Here is a 26,385-nt window from a genome sequence, read left to right on the forward strand (position 1 = left end):
GATCTACACCCTTATTACTTCTCGCCAAAAACACTTGAATGGACAACACGTCGTATTTACGTTCTTCCGAGCTCAGAAAAGCACATGAAAGCAGCATTTGCCTCATCAAGCATGGCGACGCTTTCAGGCCGATATGAAAACGCGTTTCACATCTCGCGATGCTTTGAACGCAGTACATTCTGCCGCTGCTGCCGCCGCCTTGCTTTACCGCCAGTCGGTAGCAGGCAGAAGAGGACATGCCGAGCTGTCAGAGCACGTAGGATACCAGGTTTCGCTTGAGTTTATAGAACAGCATAGAGTTATGACGGCGGGCGTCTTTGAAACCTAACCTACCTTTGCTGAGTGAGTAGCAGGAAGACGCAGGACGCACGGTTCTTGCTTTAGAAACAGGTGAGAGAGTTAAATTGCCCAGTTGGAGCCGCCGGTCTGACAGCGTGTGGAATGGCAGCTCCCCGGCCGATAAAAGGCATCCTGAAAAACAAGAACAGCGGGACAAATGTCAAATCGCTGCCGGACGACGTGCAAGTTGAGAATCCCGAACAAGCGCCCGGACTCTTAGAAGATGACCAACAGTAAGTTGCCGGCCAGCTAACGTGTGATTGCTAGCCAGGTAGCTAGCTAAACACTTGTTAGCCTCCACCCTGTCACGCTAATTGTAGTTGTCTCGTTAGCAGTTAGCCAACGACGTGCTGTTAACATGAGAACTTTGGTGCTGTTGGTGGCTCTTCTTGCAGCTGTCAGTTGGTTTCCCATCTGTGAAAACTAGCTCGACGGTGGGTGGAATCAAAAGCTAAGTACAGTAGCTAATTTATCTGGTTAGCTTGCTCACTAGCTAATGTCAAAGAGAGACACGACAGGTAATGTTATGTTGGGTTGTGTTAGCTTAAGTTGCTAGGATCCGTTGAACTCTGTAACCTTACCTGTAACAGTGATGTAGTGGCAAATAAAAAGGTGAGTAAAACTATGACCTCCTGCCAGTGATCATCAGAAGGCAAACAAACACCCACATAAACAAAAATCAATTACATGTGCAGAAAAACATTGATTTCTTATTTTTCTTTAAAGGATCATGTCCTCATATAGCTTATATCAGTTTGATACCGTTCCCTAGTATGTGTACTCAGTCATTAAGATTTCTATCAGCCTAAAGTAGTGGGTAAACAGAGTTGATGTGGGTTTACCCTCCACTACATCCCTTGTTACTAATACTCAGTGTTACATCTGACACTGACAGCTGTGCTAGCCAACAACAAGCCAACGCTGGCGTTGAAGCACCAGGCAGGGTCCAGAGATGCAAAATCTGTTTGGCAAACAAGCCTATAAACAAAGCTACTCTGACAATCTTACATCTTCTTCTGCTCTAGTTTACCTTGTTACCTAAACTGCAGAGGGATTCGGCTTGCATCCCTCACTCACAAGACTGTATCATTCTAACTGCTGTCACCTCCCCCGTCCCAAACACATCCCACAACGTACTTGTGTCCCCTGTGGACTTGTGTCTACAGGGGCTTGTTGTGGGTTTCTGTCCGCCTCCAGTGCATTGATCTCATTGACACTGACACTTTCCCCGCGGCAGCAAGACATAACGCCCCAAATCCCCTGCTCCCATTAACTCACTTCTGTGAGCAGCTCTCCAATAGCTGCCTCGGTTGCCTCTCTGCCCTTAGGAAACTCTGTGTGTCCAGAGTTACTCACAAACTGAAGGATCGGCTCTTTGAAGATGTTCAGAAATTCTTATGAAGCAATTGAGCAGTTCTAAAAATCTATAAAAAAGTGTAACCTGAAAAAAAAAGCTACGCTCTCTGATAGGTAAAAAAAAAAAAAAGTACATACAAAGAGGGCTGCAGGTTGGTATAGGAGGCTGTTCAATCTGTAATGAGTGGCTAGTTCAAATTCCAACTGTGTCCGAACCTGCCAAAGTGCCCCAAGCAAAGGCTCCTAATGCCCATATACATCTGCCTGTCTGCTTCAAGGACAGGTATTGAAAACTAGTTAAAATGAAACATTATTTAAAATACTTTAACTAAAAGGGCTGTTGCTTTCAATATGTCACCGTGGTTGTATAGGTCTTTGTAAAAAATAAACACAAAATAACAAGCCTTGAGCCTTTACAGAATTTGGATTCTGTCTAAGCCGTCTAGCTTACGGCCGGGGTGGGAAAGTAACACACCACCCACCAGCCAAATGCTGCTCAATCTCTGGTGCTAGTTGGATTGTCAGGCCACTCAAGCAATAGGGCTGTGGAATAAATCAATATTATTGTTTACCGTTTTTCAATAGAACCATACTTTGATGAAATAATGATATTGAGTTATCGTGATACACAATACTGTTCTCTAATGATGAAAAGCAAATACTAATTCTATCTCAAAATGAGATTGGAAACATATTTGAAATTCGAGTTTGGTTATACTTTACATTACCATGCAATACAATATGAAGAACATCAATTTCATTATTTAACTGGTGATTTTCCATATGTTGCCATATAGTGTATATACTGTATCAATACTGATAGTAATTTTGTCCATCTCGCCCAGGTTATCTACCAGCCACTCTGGGACATAACCAGCCATTATTAGGAGCTTCTCTTCTATTCTATCATTACAGTTGGATGGTAATTGTGAAATTGGCTAGTTGATTTCCTGATTTAACAGCCATTGTGGCTTGTTGACACAAAGTTAGTTTCCTCCAATGCCGATAGCTCTAGACTTTGTACAACAGCCCTTTCTGGACCGCTCTATGAGAAAATAGGCCATAGAAGGACGGCAGTTAGTGAATTCCATTCCCAGCAGTGAATGAAGCTTTTTCTGTGTTGATACCAAAATAGTCGCTCTGTGAGAGACGAGGAAGTAGAGGGAAAAGAGTTTTCCGGAAGGATTCTGTGTGCAGTCAAGCACCAAATCCTCAGGGATGAGAAGAGCGAGAGCTGACCAGGCTGAAGCATGCTACTACTGTCAGCTCAGTCTGTGTGTCAAGCAAAAACACACACTCAGACTCACACACACACACACACACACACACACACTAACCTGCATGCACACAAACACACATTGGCAGTATGTTCATTCACGTTCATTTGTTTATGTATTTTTAATGAGGTATGCTTATTCTTTATTATGCCTCCCCCTGAAAAACCATTTGGCCCATTGGTTACATGTTCCATGCACTTTGATGGACACTTACTGTATATTTAAACTGCCTTAAAGAAGAACAGTGGACATACATTTATATCATGGGTTATCCCAGTGGGAAACAAACTCTGCTCTGCCCATTGAGCGATATAGGAAGAGTCTTGAGATTTAGCTGTATTGGTATACAATCTGGTGCCAATTTCATTTTGTCATCAAGTTGAGCACCAAAATATAATCTAATATTTTTTGTTGTATTAAAAATCTGACAACTGGACATCTTGGGCAAAGTTTTCATTTTGTCCTTTGTAAGGTCTTGACTTTCAGAAGTAATTATCTGAGATGCATTTCTGTGCCAGTAAATTCTCAACACAGTGTTCTATTGTTGGGGAGCAGTTCCTTGCCATGCACTTTTTAACATGGTGTAATTTATCATAATCACTTGTCAGTGTGCTGCCTACTTTTTGACCTACCTAAACCATAACCTCCCAAGGTCAGCCTTCGTCAAGCCCGCTGCAGATAGGGCGCAGAAACAATACGTCTTGGGGAATTTGCCCCATGAGGATTTTTATAGGGAAACTACAGCTTCACATGCTGTTTGGCTTACCATTGTTTAAGGCAGCAGTGCTCGCCGCTTGAAGACGGCCCAAATGTGTTTTTCTTCTTATCTGCCTCGATTGTGTGGCAGATATCACATTGCCGTCTTCCTAGCTCATTCTATGGTACCCAGAGGATTTCCTGAACTAGCTCTACAAATATCCACCACCCAGCATTCATTTACTCTGCCACCTGTCCGGGTTTAAACAATTCAACTTCCCTCCATAGACTTCTAGGAGGAACGTGGATTTTGTGTCACAGAAGGCATTACACCCGGTGATGACTGTTAGTCACACTGCATAGATTCACACAGGCCATCCAGCTTCCAGTCTCTCTTGATGCCAGTTAGCGTTGCAAAGTCAATAATTCATATCATCTCACTGTGCTCTGGTAGTGGAGACAGTCAAATATGTAAAAGTCGACATGACTAACACCAAGATAGGCTTAGTAATTGTTTGCATTTGGTAACCAGTGATCTAAATCCTGCTATAAAATGAGGAAAACTCTGTCTGTCTGCATCCATTTTGCTCCTCAATGGGTTGGCCAATCAATCTGAAACTGCACATGGGCATTGAGCATTGGCATAGGCAGGGACTGACGAAGCTGATTTTTCCATTTTCCCAAATTTAGGCTACGCTGTTTATGCGCATTTTTGGCAAGTCCGCGCAGAGTTGTGACGCGCACATCCCCGGGTATGGACTAGTATAAGAAAAATGAAACTTTCATGATCCCCATGGGGAAATTGTGTGTGGACTATATGGGAATCCACAAAAACAAACACTAACTTGTATGATTTTCTTACACTTTTTTTGCACTTAGCTTCACCTCTCTGTAGGGCTGGGTACTGAAGGTCGGTACTTTTTTGGTGCAGACCGAATTCTGTACTACCAAGTACCGAAACAGGTTGAGGTAAACGGTGCCAACTTTCAATGCTTTTGCATTCTTCTGCTGCAGCCAATCTCTCGCCTTTACCGATGTACGCATTCACGCATGATACAAACTTGTGCATGGTAGCAGAACTTCAAAATAAAAGCCCTCGTACGTTGCACTTACTTGCACTTTTCAAACTAGTCCCTACAATAAAGTCGATTGCCTAAAAGTACAGAAAAAAGTATTGACTTGGCACTGGTATTGAAATCGAGGTACCAGTACCGAAAAGATAGGCAGCCCTGCCTCTCTGTGTATCTATACTACTCTACAAAGGTGAACAGCAATAACTTATTTTTTGTGTTTTAAAGGTCAATAGGTCACGTCTAGGTCTTAGATTTCAAAAAAACAAAAAGTAAAGTTTCTCTGCCATTGTAGGGCGCTGTAGCCCTTGGCCGATTTTTTTCCCCCTATTCTATTAGAGCCTGTCACATCTTGTTATCCCTTCAATCGCCCACCATTATCAGTCAACATAGATGTACGAGCCTCACACCCAGTCATCCATAATTCATTCTGGCCAATGACTGGACGCCTGGGCGCAACGCATGCTTCCATGAAACTCTATCTGTCCTCCAGTGTCTTCCAAGCCTCATCCTGACTGTGTGATGGACAGCTTGACTGGCAGACAGTGAATCTGTCTGACTTTCCATAATGTGGAGAGAAAAATAGCACTCAGACATTTTATCCTCCTCTGTGCAGGTCAAACGAGGTTAACCGCGGGCACCTAAAATCAATTCCATTTCTGAATCGATAAGAAAATAATGGAATTTAATATGATAAGCCCAGAATCGACAGGCTTTATTGAAGACTTTATTTCTGCCGTCTTACTGTCCATTTAGTGTCATTTTTGTGGAAAAACATCAGTACTGATTGCCCCAAATGTTAAGAGTTTGAACAAAGGTGAGGAAAGAACGCTCTGAAAGAGACTTGATAAATCTAACCATACTCATTTTAGATAAATTATGGTTATCAATCATTTGTAAAGAAACATTTAATTTCTTCCAAATATTATGATAAGAATTGGTGTGGAATTGATTTAAAAATTGATTTGGAATTGATGAAATCCAAACATTGGTCAACCCAAGTTCTCTGGCTTCAGCCACCAGCTGCCTATTTGAAAAGGCTCATCTCAACATATCCACGTTTCTTTCAGCCTTCCATTTTACATCTTTTGTTTTATAACCCCCCAGTGGCTGGTAAGTCCGCCCAAATTAAGCAGACATTTAATTTTACCAGCCAGCTTTTCAGACCAGGACGATGATTCAAACGATGCTTCATCACCTGGCTGGGAAAGTAGACAAGCTCTCCAGCCACAGATAAGATTCATGAGCATTTGGCTGATGGCTGGTGTTTGATTTCCCTCACTGCTGCTATTAGCTTGATGTCCGGTACCAGTATTGTTTTTGGTGCATTTCTACCAGCCACTATCTCCGTCGTGATGCAAGGGCCTGTTGGTGTTACTGTTGGTGGGTTCAGTCCCTCCGAACACCGCTAGTGGAGAGCACAGATCCGGACCTTTCCTCACCGCTACCTGATAGCGCAGCTCGGCTCTCGATGACGACTCACTCTATTTAATGAGTTTTTCCTGAAGCGGGATGTACCCAGCTGTTGGCCACCCACGGGAGATACTCATCGTTGCGTACCAAGAGACACAGCTCTATATTTAGTGCCTACTAGTAGCCCACTCTCTGTTGGTGCGGTCTTGGTTTTTTTTGTTCCCCGTTGAGGGAGGTGCGTCATCACTGCATTGTAGTTTTTGTAATGTTTTGTTCTGGCTGAATGGGTGGACTTGAGTGGATTTTTGAGTGGAACGTGTTGTGTAACCATACACACACACACACACATATTTACACACACACAGTTGGAGCAGGGAGATGCAAAACTGGCTTGCCAACACCTGACAGCCTAACACACACACTCTCCCAGATGTTGTTAGCTCAAAATAGCTGTTTGGGTTCTTTTGATGAGGAAACTTCAGAAGTGCCGCTCAGTTGAGATCTGAACTCACATCATATTGATATGCTTCCCTCTCAATCACTAAATAGTATTTCTGACTCGAGTTTTAGGGCCACATTGTTTGGGATGTGTTTTCCAATAAAGCAGATTTGTCAAAAGAGATGACCAATCTATTGTTGCCATAAAGGGAACACAATATAACTGCAATTTTAAGGTTTTTAAAGTTTTTCTTACTTGAATAGACCTTCCTGATAGTCATACTTTTCGCATTTATGCATTTAGCTTGTGCTTGGATCCAGAGTGACTTACAATCAGTGAGCAGGTTCAGTGTTCAGTATCTTGGTCAAGGACACTTTAACAAGATGGACAACACTGACCCATGTGACTTTCTGGTTACAGGATGGTTTCTCGAACCACTAGGCCACCTTGCTGCACAGGCCAGCAGCTCATTATCATGCCATTTGCTGTCGGCCTGGTCTGCATGAGTCTTGCGCAAAGACCTGCAAACTCAATGAGTTCCTTTTTCTGACAACATTGTTACGTTGCAAATACTGAGTAGATTGAAACTCTGCTCCTTATTTGATGTGTTATTATTTGAAGTGTTTTTAGGCGTGTAGGTCTGAACTGATGCAAATATAGGAAGTGTTAGGATTAGGAAACAAGCAAATGAGGAGAGGTTTCAAAACATGAGTCCACTTTATTCCAAAGTGCAAAGAATGCAGGATGTGGTGAAGCAAACATTTTGGTTAAGCAACAATCATCAATGCAAACAGGCAAATGAACCCAATGTTTTTTGATAGCGGGCTGCTTTCTCCAAAGTGAAATCACAATAATGAAAATCAAGGATGCACATGCAGTTTCCACCTGCCTGTTTGGTTCCCAAGGTAAATACCAGCTAATTGAATGAAGCTAAATGCCAAAGCAAACCCCAGAGCGCAGGAAGCAGTGTAGCACCCAGGGAAAGCTCATGTACGCCTCCCATTGACTCTGCTCAACATCAACAACCAACCTGCTGAGGGATTGACTTATTGAACTGCGTGTGTGTGTAACTCTGTGTGTAACTCTGCTTGCATGTGTGTGTGTGTGTGTCACTGTTTCCTGCAGGCAGTGTGGGCCGTACAACCTACACCACCCCACCAAGAGAAATTTCCGGGGGGAACATTGGTGTGTGTGTATGCACGTGTGTGTATGATTGAGTATGTTTCTGTGGATCTGTCCAGCATGCGTAGGACGCCTCTGTATTCTCAAACTCTGGCTCTGAAATGAACATGTTGGCATCCAGAAAATCTAATTCCTGGGCTTCAAACAGGCTAGTAGAAAGTAAACAGATGACGTTGCAGTCATTTTGTCCATGCTACAGTTTATGGATAGAAGGTGTGAGACTGTATGTTTGAGGCAGTCCTGTTGTCCTCTGTATGATACCAAGACTGCCAGAGTAAGGGGGGTTTGATTCCAACCCATGTGTGCACTCATGGTACTGTAAGATGCTTTGGACAGAAGAGTTATGTCAAATTAGAGCTGGGTGATAATTCAATATGTTTTATCGTCTTTCAGTGGAATCACATCGTGATGATATGGTGATTTTGGGATTTCATGACACACCATTTGTCTACATTGATGATAACACCTTATACTTTTTTGTGATTGACAGTTTACCTGGCACTTTCTAGTCCTGATGACCCCGAGAAGGATAGAGCAAACGCTAAGATATAATATTCAGACGGTACAGCACAGGTCTGTTTTGGGTGAGAGGCGAGGAGGAGCTCTGCAGTCTCGCAGCGTCAGGCAGTGGATTTACCGTCTCTCTCTCTCCCCTCCCACCCCTCTGTCTCTCTCCCATGATACCAGGCCTTTCGCTCCGTAAACAAGGCCTGGACTGCTTTATGGCAGCAGTAGAGGCGAGGGTGAGCAGAGACAGTTTAACAGCTGCGCTTGGCAAGCTCTCTCTGCCTCTGTCTCCTAAGCCAGGCAGCCATGAGAAAAGAGGCCAACTCCCAGAGAAGCTCCTAGAAGCCAATGGATTTGTAGCTTTAGGTTTAGGCTTAGTTTATTAGCACGATGAGAAACAAAAAGAAAATGCAAAGCAAGTGGGTGAGAGACTCGCCTCAAAAGAAAAGAGGAAAAAAACTAAAAATGAAATGGAGAAACATGTGAATGAGGCAGCAGAATCCAAATGGCATCAAAATTCAGTAAGGAGGAGAATAGTATAAAATAACAAAATGCATAAATAAGGAAGGGAAATAAAAGCCCTCTGGATTTGCACTGGGATCAAATCACTTTTCCCTGTCAGTTGAATGTAAAGCCTCCACTTCTTTTCTCTTGAACACGATGTCAGGTGTTCTCTTCATCCGCTAAAATTCATCTTTCAGTGCTGATTTTTTTTTTTTTTTGTTCATTTCCCCTGTGGATTTGGAAGGGCAGCCAGGATTAGTGTAATTTTGAACAAAAAGCTGTGACGGAGCAGGCAGAGGTGATAACCTTATTCCCCAGATGAGGACAGCATCATGTGGGGGGAGCAGGAACAGGTGTGTGCCAGGGAGGCGGAGCGAAAATCAGAACAATTCTCGAAAAAGCAATCTTCCCAAATGAGAGATGTGGTTTGACCTTTTCGGCTCACAGTTGATCAGCGGCAGCACTCGTGTCCCTGATGGATTACCTCGACACAGAAGTGAACGCCACGTCACTTCCCCCGACAGTCCTCAAAAGCCGAATCCCCTTTTCTGGTGCCGACTGCATTGTGGGGTTTTTTTTTATTTGTGTGTGCGTGTGCGTTCCCAAAATATGCAGTTAGAGTGAAAACTGGGGCATGTTCGGTCCTAGATTAAATCTGGTCGCTCTTCCCTCTGGGGAAATGTCTGGGATGGAGCGGTGGGTGGGTCGTTGGTTTGCAGAGGTCCAAATGGGGCACCTTTCCACTTAGCCCTCATTTCTCTCCTTCTTTGTCTTTTCTCCTCCATCCTTTCCCAGGAAGAAGTCTCAGAAATGGGACGAGATGAACATCCTGGCCACGTACCACCCGGCCGACAAAGACTACGGCCTGATGAAGATAGATGAGCCCAGCACGCCTTACAACAGGTGACGTAATGTTCTTTTGGTGGCTGTTCCTATTTATCCTGGGGTGGGGTGCTTAAAAAAGCCCACACACTGATGAAATAAATTGATAAAAATGACATAGAAATGAGCAAACAATCTGTGCAGGTGAGATAAAAAGCGAAAAGAAACTAAATGACAGCAGAAACGACATGGGGGAAAATACAACAGCAAGATCAATAAAATGACGAGAAATAAAAATAAAATGGGGAGGATGTGTTTATGTGTGTGTGTGTGTGTGAGAGAGAGAGAGAGAGAGAGAGGTATGAGTATAGTGTGTGTTTGCGTGGCGAAGGCGATAAGGAGGAACTCAAGACTCCAACTGGCGAGTCTTGCCCAGAGCTATTGTCCAGATTTCACCTTTTTAAAGCCTGAATGCACTGGAGGCAGTTAAGGCTGCGCATCATTTGATACTTCAAGCTTTTTACTCTTCATTAATGAAAGTGATGCATTGGTTCGCTGCTGTTTTCAAATTTTTGTTTCATTCAAAAATGAAATATCCACCATTTCAAAAACAGTGAGCCATACTCTAAGAGAACGATAACTGACATGAAAGTAGAACTCATTTAGGAAAACATTGTAAGTTAGAGGCTATTTTAAGACCTTTGCCAACCAGATACAAACATTTCTGAAAATGCAGAAAATCAAAAAAACAAATTTAACAGTTAATAGATAAGTTTCAGGTACTTCCCCAAGAATGTATACGTAGCACTTGAGAATTTACCCTTAAAATGATCATATAGTTGATTTAGAGCTCTGGCCAGTGCAAGTTGGTGTGTGTGTGTGTGTGTGTGTGTGTTAGAAGGGTGTCTCAACGGGTATGTAATCCAATATGTCAGGGTGCTGCAGAGAAGGTCACCCTTGTCACAAGCCTTCCTCCCTTCCTCTCTCCTTCACGCTCCTCTTCCCCCTCTTCCTCTCCTTCCTCTCTCTCTCCCTCTGTTCTCCCCATCCTCCATCCCCTCTGTCTCATCTGTCTGTTTGGTGATCTGTCTCTCGCTCTACCTTCCCCTCTACTCTCCCTCTCTTCTCTTCAATCTCCCCCTCTCTCTCACACCGCTCTCATCCTCCTCCTCCTCCTCCTCCTCTTCTCTGTGTTCAATTTGATTCTCTCTCTCAGGATGGTGGGGGACGAAGATGATGAAGGGGCTCTGAGCGACTCGGACGGCCACGCTGCGCTCCCAGCCGACGACCTGGCGTCAAAGTAAGAACCACAACAGCAGGGAGGGAGGGAGGGAGGGATGGATGGGAGGAGGAAGCCGAGAAGTGGGGAGGGAGGTCAAGAGGGCAGAGAGTGGAAAGGACGGACATAGGGAGGGAGGAACAGACGAAGGGAGGGAGGGAGGAACAGAGGAAGGGAGGAAGGGAGGGAGGGCTAGAGGGAAACGGGCAGAGGAGAAGAGGAAAGGTTGACCAATGTCACCACTCATATACCTTTGTTAGTTGATTTTCTGTAGTTAATGGTGCTGTGTGCAGCACTTAGCATCAATAAATCATTGCCACATTATTTATTTTTTTTAGTATAATTATTGTAAATAAACAAGACCATTGCTGAGAAGATTGGCAGCCTCTACTGGCCTCTACGCTGCATTTTACATTGTGTGCCAAATGAGTCTAGGTTAAATGTCATAGCATTTGTAAAGGTTGCTTTACATTACACTGCAGTACAGTCACAGTCATGAAAATTTGGTATGAGGTTATGGAAAAGTTTTAGAATTAAATAGTAGCAGCCTCCTCTTTGCAGCAGGAAACGATGGGGTTGATGGGAAATGTGGTCTTAATTTTGAGAAACACTGGCACTAACAATACCACTGGTGGGAGATAGAGGAGATCATGGTTGTCATCTCAACCATGATCTCATTTGTTTATGGTAATTGTACAAAGATATCACAGTTAATAAGACAATGACATACTGATGTATGAAAAATGCTGCATGTACAGTAGCACCTCTAACAGAAATTGCACTCCTATCTGACTCATTGATCTATTTGACTTTGTTTTTGTGTTTTTAAAACTGAGTCAAGAGGCAAATGTTTGCATATTTGGCAGACCTTTCTTAAGACATACTTTCTCAAGACATAACAATTTCATTACCATAGACTAACTGGCATTGCTATACAAATATCCTCGCATAACCTTGAAGGATCCTGTATTGATGGACCTCCCATAGTGCCGTACGCAGGGAATGAAATTAATTTTGTGTGAATTGGCCACACTTAATACTGAACAGTATATATATTTTTGAGGTTTCCTCCAGAATCCTCCCTCAGCACTTCTTTCTCTCTTACTCTCTTGGGGTTGAATTGTATCTTACATTTTTTATATTTTAGACAGAAAGCTGACACTGTTATCCTGAGCAGCTTACAGTGTGTGCAGCAGTAGAACTGGCTGTAATTCCTAGATCACATTAGAGAAGGTAGCCTGCAGGTGTGAATGCAAATCACTACTTTTTTGCGAAGGACAGGGTTCATATGCAGGTCTGGAAAAATACTGAAAAGTATACGATATATATGACAGCTCATTTAATGCAGTTAATGTTAAGTTAATGCATCCCCCTGTCATTTCAAATGTTTTGTTTTTTATTGTTGTGCAGAATAATCTTGCAAGCTATTGAGTATTATGGCCTTGTTTACAGTCATATTGCCTAGTCACTAGCAGCATTCATCACATTCAGCACCAACGAAAACCTTCTAATCCAGTCAAGGATTTTCGGTCTGAAGAAAGTGGAAACTGAACAGGGAAAATGCGTGCAGGAATCCCAGAAGGGAGAAATATTTGGCTTTGTGCTCTCAGGTGCAGTCCAGATAAGCCACACCCCAAACACAAACCTGTGTCCTTGTCCTCCAACAAGTGTATGTGTTTTAACATTTACTGATAAGTGTATATTTACCTACAGCCTCTAAGAGTACTCTGTTGCCTTAGCTGCCATACCTCTCTCAAGACAATGATACACAGGGCAATTTTTTGGGCAACTCTGAAACACTGCAGTGCCCAAGGAGCTTTGCTGCCATAATCACATAGGAACATTGTGTTGCCAGGAAACATTTGAATTGGTTCTGGATACTGACATTCACCTTATTGCCTGTTGCTGGAACCTTTGCCCACCTATGTTATCCAAATATGACCTAGTGTGTCATATTATGATTATGATATTGACTGAGCGGTTGGCAGCAGAGAGGCACAACGAGCAGGAAGACTGACCTTAGGAGTGTCTTGAAATTCCAGTGGGTGGAGAGTTTCTGTTCCAGGCCACAAAGTGAGTTATGAAAGTCAGGAATCTCAGTACCAGGTGAAGTGTTGAGTCATTGTTTTTGATCAACAACCCTATCACCCCCCCCCGCAGATATATTATGGTAATTTTGTGCTTTGGGACAGTAAAAATCATACTTATTGTCCCTTTAATAATGCCAGGTTTATTGAAGATGAGTGTGTGTTTCTTTTAAATAAAATTAAAGTAGTAGCCAATACTGCAGTTTTGATATTTTCTAGACTATTTGTGCAGCCCTAGTGTTTATATTGCATACAGTGCTTGTAGCAGCAGGAAGAAGCTCAAGAGATAGCCAAGCGCTACTGTCGCTAACTAGCTAGCATCCAGCCGTGATCTACCAGTTAGCGGAGGCTGTGATGTGGCGTGGAGCAGCTGCTGTGCTGCAGCCTCTGGCCTGAGCTGTCCAGGCAGAAAGCTGTAGCTCATAGTTTATGGCCAGGCAGTGTGGAGACACGGCAGGCAGCTCGCTCACTCCCGGTCCGCTCTGCTGCCTTCGACAGTGATTCGGGCCAGGTTTCCTAAATTCATCTCAACACCAAGTTCATCCTTGTGAAAGAGAGTGGAGCAGAGAGGAACTTGGCGTACGATGCTTTTGGGAAACCCAGGTCAGTTTTCCCTGCATCACTGATGTAACTACTGTGTGTGTGTGTGTGTGTGTGTGTGGGTGGATCAGACTCAGCATGCCCTAATATGGCTGGCTGAACTGAGGTTCCATGATGTTCAACATAGCAATGAATGGCTTCAGCAAATAATACAAACACATAGACCAGTAGCAATGTATCCCTCACATAGGCTGTGCATAAAACACACACACACACACACACACACACACACACACACACACACTAATCTGCCCAGCACATAGTGTTTGCATACACACACGTGATCCACACCAATATTGCTGCTGCTGCTGTCCCTGTGGAGGTTAGCCCAGCAGAGTATATTGGTTAAACATCACGTAATGGCGTTTTGATGAAATTGCTCGCTGAAATTTACACTCCGGCCGCAACAGCTGTCGATCGATAAACGACACGCCGACGCTTCCCATCAGCCTTAGCGTTCCAGGGAAAAGAGGTCATGCAATGTGAGGTGATTACTGGGTGGGACCAGCTCTACGACACACTGTGTGTTAATACTGCTGTAAGTACTGACTATATGAAGAACTGCGAAGTGTGATGTATGGTAAAATGACTTCCATCTGTGCTAATTTCTTCTGGGTAGATGTTTATGAAACACTGGAGATGGGCTTCAGAAAAAGTGGATTCTATGTGGTAAACTTTATCTGTAAAGCCTGGGAAAAATAGCACTGTGCTTTGTGTGATAATGAGTGTGTTTAGGGATATGTTTGGTGATACATGTTTGGTAAATACATCTTGTAAGCCCATGTGGGTAGGGTGTGTCAGCTAGAGAGCATGACAATGAAATACAATCAAAGCCACTAGAAAGGAGTGCAAGATGTTAAGTTTTCATTTTTTTAGTAGTTAATGTTAGTGTGAGCTATTGGCTATGTATCTTGCATTTCTGGGGCCATTTTGTTGTTTGGTAGTGTGTTTTTCTTATTCTCGCAGATAACTTGCCAAATAATGACGTGACATGTCACATCGAGATATTTCCGGCGCAGCTACAATGGAGTTTGATAGCAGAAATCTTTTCATCTATCTAAAACATCAAGCGTAAACGTGAGATTTTGGTGTCAGTCCCTCAGAATCAAAGAGCGAGGGCTTCTTTCTAGAGCTGCCAATTTGCACCGACGTTCAATCAAACCGGGAGAAATCCATTCATTGTAGAAGAGGCAGAGATACCAATTTCTCCACTGACAGTAGCCTCAAAAGACCAGAATGCAAAACAAAAGACAAGGCATTTTGAGTAAGGGACGACTCTCACGCTCTGACTATGGCTGTCGCTCTCTTCACCTTAGGGCTGCAACTAATGATTATTTTCATTGTCGATTAATCTGTCGATTATTTTCTTGATTAGTTGTTTGGTCTATAAATTGGTGAAAAAAGTCGATCAGTGTTTCCCAAAGCCCAAGATGACGTCCTCAAATGTCTTGTTTTGTCCACAACCCAAAGATATTCAGTTTACTGTCATAGAGGAGTAAAGAAACCAGAAAATATTCACATTTAAGAAGCTGGAATCAGAGAATTTTGACTTATTTTTCTTAGAAAATTACTCAAACCGATTAATCGATTATCAAAATAGTTGCCGATTAATTTAATAATTGACAACTAATTGATTAATTGATTAATCATTGCAGCTCTACTTCACCTACATGTGTAACCCACAGCTGGGTTCAACAAGTTCAGGGCTGTTCTCTGGGGGTTGTCAGAAGGCATCCTGGGAAACGTAGTAAATCACCAAGTGAAGTAGTAGTACATGAGGCAGCTTGAGCGAAAGTGGGAACACCAAAAATGTAAATTACAACACTTCATCACAAAATTACTCCTGGAATGCATATCACAGATTGATGATGTACAAGAATGTAAGAGTATGTAACAGTAGTGTTTTTTTTCCTTTTTAAGAAGCACAAGAGAGAGAAGGTTTTCATACATATTTGCTCACATAAAAGCTATTACAACACACCCGTGTCTTTACAAAGCAGAGTGTGCCGTCCGTTGCCCTTTTGTATTTTAAAAAGGGCTGTAGTAGGGAATATAGAGCAGTGGAGACGGAGCAGGGAAGGTTCAGGCGAGCAGAAGCAGACGTGGTTTTAAGAGGCGGGTGAATGACCTCCTGACCGGCTCTGGGTGACGACCCAGGTCTCTTCAAGCCACCTTGCCCAAAGTGCCTTTCAGCTTAAAAGTCTTTGCGTCGTATTTAACAAGTAAATATGTCACTGTGAGAGCTGCAGTCCCTGTGGATGGTAATGGGACGCTGGGAAGTGTATTTGCTCTGGGCCACCACGCTTACATAAGTGCATTGAAGTGGGAATGGACTAGTTTGAGAGTGTGTGTATGTGTGTGTGCCAGAGAGAGGATGGTGATCTGCTCCAGGCCTGCAAGTCAATTAGCCGCCTTTGTTTACTTCCACACAGAGTGCCTTCCATTGTTTTACACTAAACCCTCGAGATACTACAACAGCTGCTCTCTTCTTCTCTTCTCTCACTTTCTTTTCTCTGCTCCTTTTTTATTTGCACATAATATAAAATCAAACAAAGAGATATAGTTATTGTGCAGCAGGAGAAGTCAGAAGCAATAACAGGCTATTAATAATAATTGATGCAATTTGGACAAAGTTCAGCATTGTAACAGCAGTATAACAAAAAGTATGTGTACAAGAGCAAACAGAAGATGTAAGTAAATAATAAAATAAGGAAAAACAAAATAAATGGAAAGAACGAATTTGAATATCATGATTAATGAGATGAGAGTTAGTATTTGTTTAAATGGGGATTGAAACATGAATTGTGTGTATACATCAGAGACAGAGAGAGAACACTGCCAATAACATTGCAACTTAAACATATTACACATTAATCATATAGGGATGGAACTGTAGGCAAATTTTTGTTACCATGATTACCGCTATAACCGGCGACTTGTTGAGAGGTTGAATAACATGCAATATTTTAACAAATGCAATATTTTACATAAATATTTTACATATTTTCTACTAGGGCTGGGCGATATGGTTGAAATCAATATCATGATAATCATAAGGATTTTTCTCGATATCAATATATATCACGATATGGTTCATGTTTGCAAAATCACGTTAAATAATCAAATGAATGTTCATCTCATTGAACCGAATGGTAATGTTAGGTGTGGTGTCAAACAAAACTGAAATTTTCAAATAATATTCCTACCATACCTCATTTTATCAGAGTTTTTAAGTAAAATTTGCTTGTCATCATCAATTTAGACAGCAGAAATGTGTGTCACGATATTAAAATATCTTCATATCATCACGATATGATTCCACTGAAAGACGATAAACGATAATATTGAATTATTGCCCAGTCCTATTTTCTACAGTCTTACATTGTAACGTGTTAAAGACAAATGTCAAATAAATTTGTTTTTAATTAATTTAAACATATTACAATATTGTTTTGAAGGTTTTCATCTTAATCAATTATTATGAGGATAATATTGTACATCTAGATAAGATAACGGTACTATGAAATGTTCATATCGGCACAGGCCTGCTCTCATATCTCTCTTCCCTCTCACCGATCACTTATCTGCCTCGCCCCTTTCTTTCTCCTTTCCTTCATCTGCCCTCCTCTCTAATTCACTGTATCTCTTACCTCCTCTCTCTCTCTCTCTCTTCCCCCTCTCTCTGTCTCTTCACTCACCCACCTTGGATATCTGATGCCATTACCGGCACGTTTTCAGAACTGAAGGGAAGTGAAGAGAGAGTAAGCAGAGGGAGAAAGCCAAAGCGTGCCATTAGTTGGATGGGAATAGCATGGGGAGCGGATGAGTCCAGGCTGGCTGTCAGGGCCTCAGTACAGTAAATGGGAGCTTGGCCCAGGGCGGATCCACCAATCCACTACCATCTATTCAGCTGTAGACGGATGGCCACATCTGCTTCCTACACACACACACACACACTCTCTCTCTCTCTCTCTCTCTCACTCTCTCCCATCGTCTCTTATTTATTCATTCATTTTGTCTCTCTTTCTGCCCTTACAGCTCTCTTTGTGAGCGAGAGAGATGACGATAGTAGGGTAGCTCTCTCCCTTCTTTCTTCCTCATGCTTGAGTACTCACACACACCTTTCTCACTTCGCTTCACTCTCGCTCTTCACTCTGCCTACTCCATCCTCCCCCTCGCTCAATATCTCTTCATCTGTGTGGTGGTCTTCCCGTCTATTTTTCTCTTTGTGGAAACACTTTTTTCATAGGTTTTTTTTAGGACACTGCTGATTAGATTTTGACATAACTCGGGGTAGTGATGCTTCTCACCACTTTCCAAAATTACACTGATTGGCCAAAGTGGGACGCTGCATCATTTGTTCAATCGTTCATGTGTCATGCACAATATCTTGGATGCCACTGATTGGATTTTGATCAGGCAAAATTGGGTAAAATTATGCATCTCACCATTCACTGATTGGCCAAAGGGGGGCGCTACAGTTACAGGTCTGCAAAAAAAAGCAAAGTGGAGACAAAATCGGAGGCAATGGTTTTTTTTTTTGGAATTCCTTCTCACATCACCTTGTTTCTCTCTCTTGTCTGTCTCTGTCTCTGTCTCTGTCTCTCTCTCTGTCTTTGTCTCTCTCTCTCTCTCGTCTCAGGCTGCAGGCAGCAGAAGGCTCAGAGCCTCGCTTCATGAGGGAGGCGGAAGAGGAGGAGAGCAGTGAGGAGGAGGAAGAGGAGCTTAGCCCCGAAGAACAAGGTAAACACACACACACACACAAACAAACTTGAATTGTTTGATACGTCCACCATCTGAAAAAGGACACTAGGATATTTAGCAGGGAGGTTGCAGAAGACCAGTAAGTCATTGCATGGCAGCAACGTGTGTCAAGCACACCAAAACACAGACTGAATGTTCTCTCAGTGTGGTCTTGACCTTTTCCTGACCTCCCCCAAGACACACACACCGAATGTTCTCTCAGTGAGCTGTCGTCCTTCCTCTGACCCTACCCCACTACTTCCACTCCAACAGAGACACCCCTCTCTCTCTCTCTCACTCAGACTGATTCCATACACACACACACACACACACACACGCACACACAGTTGCCAATGGAGCTGCATAGCACACAGAGACCGTTCCAACTGAACAGGATTCATTTTGGCTGCAGATCCTCCATGTTTCCTCCCTGTTCCATATTTAATATCCGAACTGTGCAGGGAGAAGCGAGAGAACAGTCTGGAAAAGATCGGTAAACGTTGAAAGGACTTATGGATACGATTAGCAAGTTATTGGACCTTTTGAAAATTTTGAGTATAGTCAGTTTAATTTCAAGAATAACCCAACACCATGTTTGTAGACATTACAAATATAAATGCTCATAACCTCTCTTGAGTTGCTGGTTCACATAAGATCTGCATGCAGAGGATGGTTTGTTTTTAACTTTGTTTTAATTTCTTGGAGTACCAGATAGGCAGAGTTTGATTCATAGGACAAAACAATGAGTGTCAGAAAGTCTATTTAGTTTATGTCAGTGATTGACAACTTATGTGACACTCTAAATTGCCAGGATGCAGTGAACCCCACACATTTCAAGAAGCACTAAGAAATAATCATTAATGCCATTTGAAAAGTCCTGGTTCAAACCTGGACTGGTTGTAGACTTTGCCTCTCCACCTCTGTCTCCCTCTTTGCGATTCTGTGTGCACAAATGAAGACATTCAAATCCTAAATACCAAAATGTTGATCAGATGAGCACATGCTTCAAATGTTCACTGCAGGTGCTCATTGGTAATATTTTTTGTTTCTTTGCACCCTGAAGAAGGCCAGGTTTTCTAACATTTTAACATGAAATAGCTGGAATAATAAAGGCTTTTTAACTTTACACAGAGGAGAGTGCATTGGATTCTTTCTTCTTCTTTTTTCCTCCTAAATACCAAATTTATCAGTGACAAACCACTCACACACACACACACACACTCACACACACACACACAGACACAGCCCAGCGTGTCCTCTGCCAGCGTCACATACTCTCTCTGAAACCATTCACCAGCGTCCCAGACACCCATTTCCATATCTGGAATCTGTGTCACATCCTCCTTCTACCTCATTTCAGCACAATTACCATCCATCTCAAGGTTGCGGCGATACTCGCAAGTTATTGTTTACTAAAATAAGCCTCGTCAGCCGCCTCGCTCGCTTCTATTTGGAGCGTGACTGCTTTTGAAGTAGCTTTCTCGCTGAGGCCGTTTCATATTTTAAGCTCAGTTCTGTGTAACTCCCTCCTCGGGTCTTGTCCTTGATTTTTAAGGTTGGAGTCCGTGGGAACGGCTCAGTCAGAAACTAGACAGGAGTCGGTCGTTGAGCCAGTGTTTGAGGACAAGGCTGTTAAGCGTCTCTTCCCTCCTCGCAGCTAGATATCCGACTCTGGCTTTTGATCACCACATCCTTCCTCTTCTGTTGATTGCTCAGTCCCTCCGTTCTACTGGCCAACAGTAGAAGACAGCGGTTTTACTGGGCAGCTCCCCGGTGAAATAAATGTGAAAAAGAACATATGTGTGTTCAACAACCCTTCCATGGATACAGCTTTAAAAAAGTTGAGCCAGTGTTTGAGGAGAGAGCTGTTAAGGCTCTTGCCTCCTTTCAACTAGACTTCTGACTCCAGCTTTGATCGCCACTTCCCAGCTTCCCTCCAGTTATTGCTCCGTCTGAGTCGCACGCCTCAGTAAATTGCTGCTTATTTTTGGTACTTGTTTTTTCCTGTCTCGTTGCTGATTTTTATCTTTTTTGGTTACTTTTTAATTTGACTTTCATTTAGTAGTAAGGGATAGGTATATTTCTTCTGGACATTAGGGATAAAATTAGGGCTGGGCGATATGGACCAAAAATCATATCTCGGTATTTTTAGGCTGAATGGCGATACACGATATATATCTCGGTATTTTCTATAAAGTGGGCTAAATGTTCAGTTGTAAGTAAAAGCCACATGTGAGATGTCACAAGCACTTTTATTAAAACAAGACTGTGATCAAAATAAAATGCGAAGACAGGGTTTCCTGCCCTGTTTTAGAACAGTCTGGTAAGTTCAGAAAATTACATCACTTTACTGTAATGCAGCCTTTAAAACCAGGAAAAGACAACACTTATGCCATATCGCGATATTACGATATCCAAAATCTAAGACGATATCTAGTCTCATATCGATAGTCACGATATTGATATAATATCGATACGTTGCCCAGCCCTAGATAAAATGCTAGCTGATTTTTATTTTATATATTATAGATTGTTATATATATAATATCTTGTCTGCACTATACAGAATGTGATGCGCTGTTATGTTTTGTCATGACGTCTAGTGTATCAATCCTGTATTGTGTGACTGTACTAACCACACAATTCAAATGTCTCCTTCTCCCCAGCCAAAAAGAAGCAGTTCCAGATGATGAGGAAGATGCACTACAACGAGGGCCTGAACATCAAGCTGGCTCGCCAACTCATCGCCAGCGAGCTGGAGGACGACGAGGAAGACGAGGACGAGGAGATGAGGGACGACACCGAGGAGGCGAGGGAGGACACAGAGGAGACGGAGGACATCAATGTCGACCCGCCACAGGACGGTAAGGCAGAGAGAGAGAGAGAGAAAGAAAGACATGAGGTTCTTTTTCAAGTCTGGAAAATATGGAGAAGTATGTCAAATCTTTCGGACAGGGGTTTTTAAATGTATGGGAAAAGGCTAAATTAAATCCTAAGAAATCAAAGAGGATCAGAGGACTCGAAGGCTCGTTTGAGCTGAATTCCCAGTGTGAAATCACTGTTTTTAACTTGTTGCTATGACAACAGAGAGCCTGGGACCCTCTTTGGTTTTTAATACATTATTGAAGATCATTCTGGACAGCACCTGTTGATTGATTTCTGCTATGGTCGTTTCTGGCACAAAGTTGCGCTGCCAGTTTCTTATTTGTGGACTTTGGGTGAAATCATGAGAAAGTTTGTAAAAATCTGGACATTCAGCACCACAGTGTGAATCGCTTTCCACCGCGACAGTGTACTGTGTACTCTTAATAAGTATCAGTGATATTATCAGGCTTTAATCTAAGGTGTAAAACTACTAGGCCTTAACAAAAAGTGGTAAGCTGTTAAGCTAATAGGGGTAAACCTATTAGCAATTATTCGAAGGGGTAAAACTACTAGTCTTTAGTCAAAGGGTAGTCACAATCAAAATCTACAAAAATTTAAATTTATTTGTGGAAAAGTATGGAATATTGTGTGTATGAAAAATGTAAAAATGTGTTCAAACCTGAGAGAGAGAGAGAGAGAGAGAGAGGGCAGCGAACAGAAAAGTTATTGTGGCTGTTTCTTGAGGAGGAAACGCTGAGATGTAGATCTTGATGTTGAGTGCAAATCATTCCAGGGCAAGGACAAATGTCTAATATAGTGACCTGATTGTAGATTAGATACTAGATATTAGGTTTCATTTGTGGAAGTAATATAGCGTTATGATGCTCTCATAACCTGATTTTTTTTTTTTTTAATAACTGCGAGCTTATTCAGGTTCCACCAGCCTCTCTTTAATATCAGATACAAAGAATTGTAAATGAATGAGAGAAATAATATGTTTACACTTTTCTCTCGCTCTGTCTCTCTACATGACTTTATATCTGTCTCTCTGTCTGTCTGTCTGTCTGTCTCTCTCTCTCTGTCTGTCTCTCTGTCTGTCTCTAGCTGACTCTCTGGACTCGTAGAGGAGGCGTCTCTCCTCCTCCAGCCTGCGTCTCGGCTCGTCTTCGATCCAGACAGCCACTGCTACTGCGCTCTGTGTTTCAGTGTTGGGCCATACAGCAGACACCGCTTCACCACCCATATAACGACCCCTCCGCAGCCAATAACCCCGGTCACCTGTCTGTCTCTACTACTCCTTAAAACAGTGCAATACAACCCTCAAAAACAATGGTTTTTAAGCCTCCTTTAACCCTCAGAAACAGTACAACACAAAGGTAAAGACTGTCGGACCGTTCTGGTTGCCTCTCCTGTTGCCAAGAACTCCCTCCTCCCTGTTTTGGACTGTCGTCGCTCCGAGGAATTTGTGATTCTGACCCTGAAAGGAGGATCGAGACCCTTTTTTTTAAGACTGTCGGATAACCAGGACTCCCCTCTCGCCGGCCCGCAGTCCGCCTGCAGGCCGCAGAGCCTCAGTTCCTCAGCCCCTGGAGGAAGGCGGGGGAAACCCTGCGGCCTCACCAAGGCATCCCTGAACATGAGAAAATGACGACGGTGCTTGTAGTGGGTGAAGTTCAGATGGCTTTTATTTAAGTTTTCTTTTTTGCTTTGTGGCCCGCCACTCTGCGTTGTGTTTTCCCACCTTTGTGATAGAAATTGGAAACCTTGATGATGAAGCAGGTGGTTTGTTTTTATGTTTTTATTCCCTTGTTTGTTCCCATTTACATCCTGACAATGAGGTTGCATGGCTTACCTGGTATTGCCATTAGAATATGATTTATTCTTTCACTTTAGTGTGATCATATCTTATTAGCTATAGATCAAATTATTACAATGCAACATAGCCTACACAATCTAAATTTGATTCCGAAGAATTTTAAAAACAAATTTGATATCTGACAACCAACAATATTACTGTTAACTGATAAATATATGCTGTTGTATTTCACCATGATGCTTGCTATTAACAGTATGGCTTTTTGGCTAAGGCAATGTGAAGTAACAATCCAGAAATCTTAATATTGTATTGGCGCTGACCCGCCGTTCTCTCTCTCTTCGTGTGGACGAGAACGTGAAGCCAAACCCCATTTTGAATTCTGGCAGTTTAATGTTGCCTTGCTTATCGGCAAACACACATACCTCACAGAACACGACTGAAGACCTTTTCCCAACTGTTAGGGTCCACTGGTAAATTCGGCATACAAGTTTTCCATTAAGAAGCACTTCTTTCAGTAAAATCTCAACATTTAGTATTGATTGGCACTGCTGGCTCCTGCCCCCCACAGTGTCAGATCTATGGCTCCTGTTGTTTGCCTGGCTACAACAGCAAGGTAATTATATTGGCACTGAAGACATGTTAGCTCACTAAGATAAGAAAAGGGACAGTAATCAAGTCCTGGACCTGAGGGATGCATGTGCTACTGATAAACAGGACATCGTCCTGTAGAAAATGGCTCCCGTCTTTAAACAAGTCGCAGCTCCAAACACCAGACTCTTGTGTAGATCTGACAGAGAAGAGACCAGCTGGTGTTTAAATTCTCACCCAGATTAAACCTTAGCCTTTATTTAATCTCGTCAGATCTACTCGAGTGTCTCGGGTGACGGAGCTTGGGAATGACCTGAGGAAAGAGCCGTTATCGATGCTACTGACTCCAGCCCCCACCCTGTGTGTTATTAGGGTTTTTTTTTAGTCAAAGGGCTGCATGGAAAAGCAGGATACTGGCGGGGTGGAGTTAACCACTAAGGCTTATGAAGGTGTTGCAAGTATTTCTGTAATATACCGGGTTCCTACAAAGGACAAGGAAGTCTGAAAAAGTGTTGGAATGTGAATTTGATCTTGACCACGTCTTGAAAAAGATTTTGAATTGGACAGAAAGTAAGGAGGCAAAAGAAGCCCACAGTGACTACACACTTCATGTAGTTGTTGACTCCCAGTTTCTCCTGTCTGTTGTGACATTGTTGTCTTCAGCTATAGATTGTATTGGCTCAGTTGACAGACATATCAGCCAGCTACTATCAACATACATCACTCTGAACACCAAAAATTTAAAAAACGTCAAATCCAAGAAATGAATGCCTGGGAAGAAGTATGACATTTTGAAAGTGAGAGCATGTAGGAACCCTGAATATGTCTGTTTGGTGGTTGCTGATCTCTTAAGTGTTTTTTCTGACCCTTTAATTTCTGATGTGTGATTGGCCGTGTTGAACCCTGTGTTATGGAAATGCAAATGGATCCGTTATCGAAAACCTACGGCACGGCTTCTGCAATCTTTTACTTTGCAAAATTGTTTTGCTGGTTTAGCAGAGGTGGGGACTCGAGTCACATGGCTTGGACTCGAGTCACAGTTTTAATTTGCTTGAGACTTGACTTGCTGCATGAAGACGAGAAGACTTGAGACTTGACCTGGGTTGTGGTGACTTGGGACTTGACTTTGACTTGTGCTTGGATGACTTGAAAAGGTTTCTAAAAGTCTCGACAAAAGATCTTGTGTTTGTGTAAATGACTTGGATTGAAAGTGATGAGATTTGTTCCAGCAGACGACTGAATTTAAATTCTGTTTTCTGAATTTGTATGGAATGATTTGAATTTATTGAAGTTGAAACTGATTATAGAAATCAAACTCATGATGCTCTTACCAAGTTTTTATCCTATTAAAACCATACTGCATTGAAAGGTTTTCTCTAAGATATTAATTGATACTGGACTCTTGATTTGTTCTGACTTGGCTTGATGTTCTACATTTAGACTTGGGACTTGACTTGAGACTTGTGCCTCAAGACTAGAGACTGACTTGGGACTCGAGCAGAGTTGACTTGGTCACACCTCTGCTGGTTAGTAGCGATGGTGCTTTCTCTCCACAATACAAGTTAAAGCCAATTTCAGCATTCTGTTTGTTTCCAACCATCAGCAAGAGAGTAGAAAAAAAATCATTTAATGTCTGTTGAACATGATCATGGTAGAGAAACGGGAATAATGTCACATTCCTCATGTTTCTGATGAAGCGTGACGTGTGTCGATGGTTGATCCATGATACAGGGTGGAAGCGTTAACATATTGATTAACACATTGGCCTTCCAATCACATCAGCTCATTGATCTTTTTCCCCCCGCCTCCACTCTCTTCACGCTTTCACGCTCTTTTGTTTTTGTCATCTAACCTGTGAACAATAAGGAAAGACAATTGCAAAAACTTATGTATAGAGATTAATCTGAATAATCGGTTTGTCTTCTGACTTGAGACAAAACACAACATGACTGACAAACGACATCGACCCTCTAGGTGGTTATTACCTGGCAAACGTGCCTCTTCTGTATTTATGTACGTGTGTAAAACGAACAGGCTACGCTCCGTGTTTGTTTTTTGTTTTTGTTTGTTTTTGTTCTCCTTTTGCAGTTTCATCGCCTCCGATTCCACCGCCTCGCTTTTTGTTTCGCACCGTTTCTACCATGTTTGACTTTCGGTCGAGTGATCAGCAGTCCCATGTGTGTTTGTCTCAGAATAATGGGGATCTTCAATTCATGTGTGTTTGTTTTTGTATTTTGAATTTGCATGTTCTTAATCATAAGGATGTGTGTATGTTTTTTTGTTTTTTTTTGTCTCCCATTATTAATGTTATTACGGACCGATGTCTCTTGTGGCTTATGTTTGTTCTGAAATGGGTTGAATAACACATAGCTGAATAATACAGAGCATCAAGACCAACCAGCAGAGTTTCCCTGACTCTTATTCTCTCTGTCTGATTCAAGTCTCTGGAAGCTTCTCTCTTTATGCCGCTCACATACACAGCAAGGCTTGTTTTTGTTTTTTTTACAATCTGCAGTCTGTGATGCAGCGGTTCCCTCTTCTCTCAATCTATCTCTTTACGTGAATTCTCCTTTTTCTTCCTCACTTTGTCCAATGATGTGGTGGGAAATAAAAGTGGTTATCCTAAGGAAAACAACCACCAATCTAAACAAAAATCAATTATATTTCCAATAAAATATGAATTTATGCTTTTCCTCCTAAAAGCCTTATCCTCATATAACTTAGTTTGACACTAGTTACTGTATTGTAGAGTATGAAGGTTTATGTGAGCCTAAAAATGCTAAACTCTATTTCATGTGTATA

The 26,385-nt window shown here is 42.3% G+C and overlaps 1 protein-coding gene across 1 annotated transcript; it reads left to right on the forward strand.

The window, feature by feature from the left end:
* The first annotated feature begins 229 nt into the window (after positions 1–229).
* Positions 230–26,045, forward strand: ppp1r2 (protein phosphatase 1, regulatory (inhibitor) subunit 2). Its single transcript, XM_071525865.1, has 6 exons — positions 230–572; positions 9,579–9,686; positions 10,822–10,905; positions 18,214–18,314; positions 20,981–21,178; positions 22,284–26,045. Exons 1-6 carry the CDS (start codon positions 442–444, stop codon positions 22,301–22,303), a joined length of 642 nt encoding a protein of 213 aa, XP_071381966.1. The 5' UTR covers positions 230–441; the 3' UTR covers positions 22,304–26,045.
* Positions 26,046–26,385: the final 340 nt, after the last annotated feature.

This window comes from Centroberyx affinis, unplaced genomic scaffold (assembly GCF_046629955.1).
Source record: "Centroberyx affinis isolate AG114_WGS23_722 - 3 ecotype Tasmania unplaced genomic scaffold, CSIRO-AGI_Caff_v1 ptg001346l_1, whole genome shotgun sequence".
NCBI classification, from domain to species: Eukaryota; Metazoa; Chordata; class Actinopteri; order Beryciformes; family Berycidae; genus Centroberyx; species Centroberyx affinis.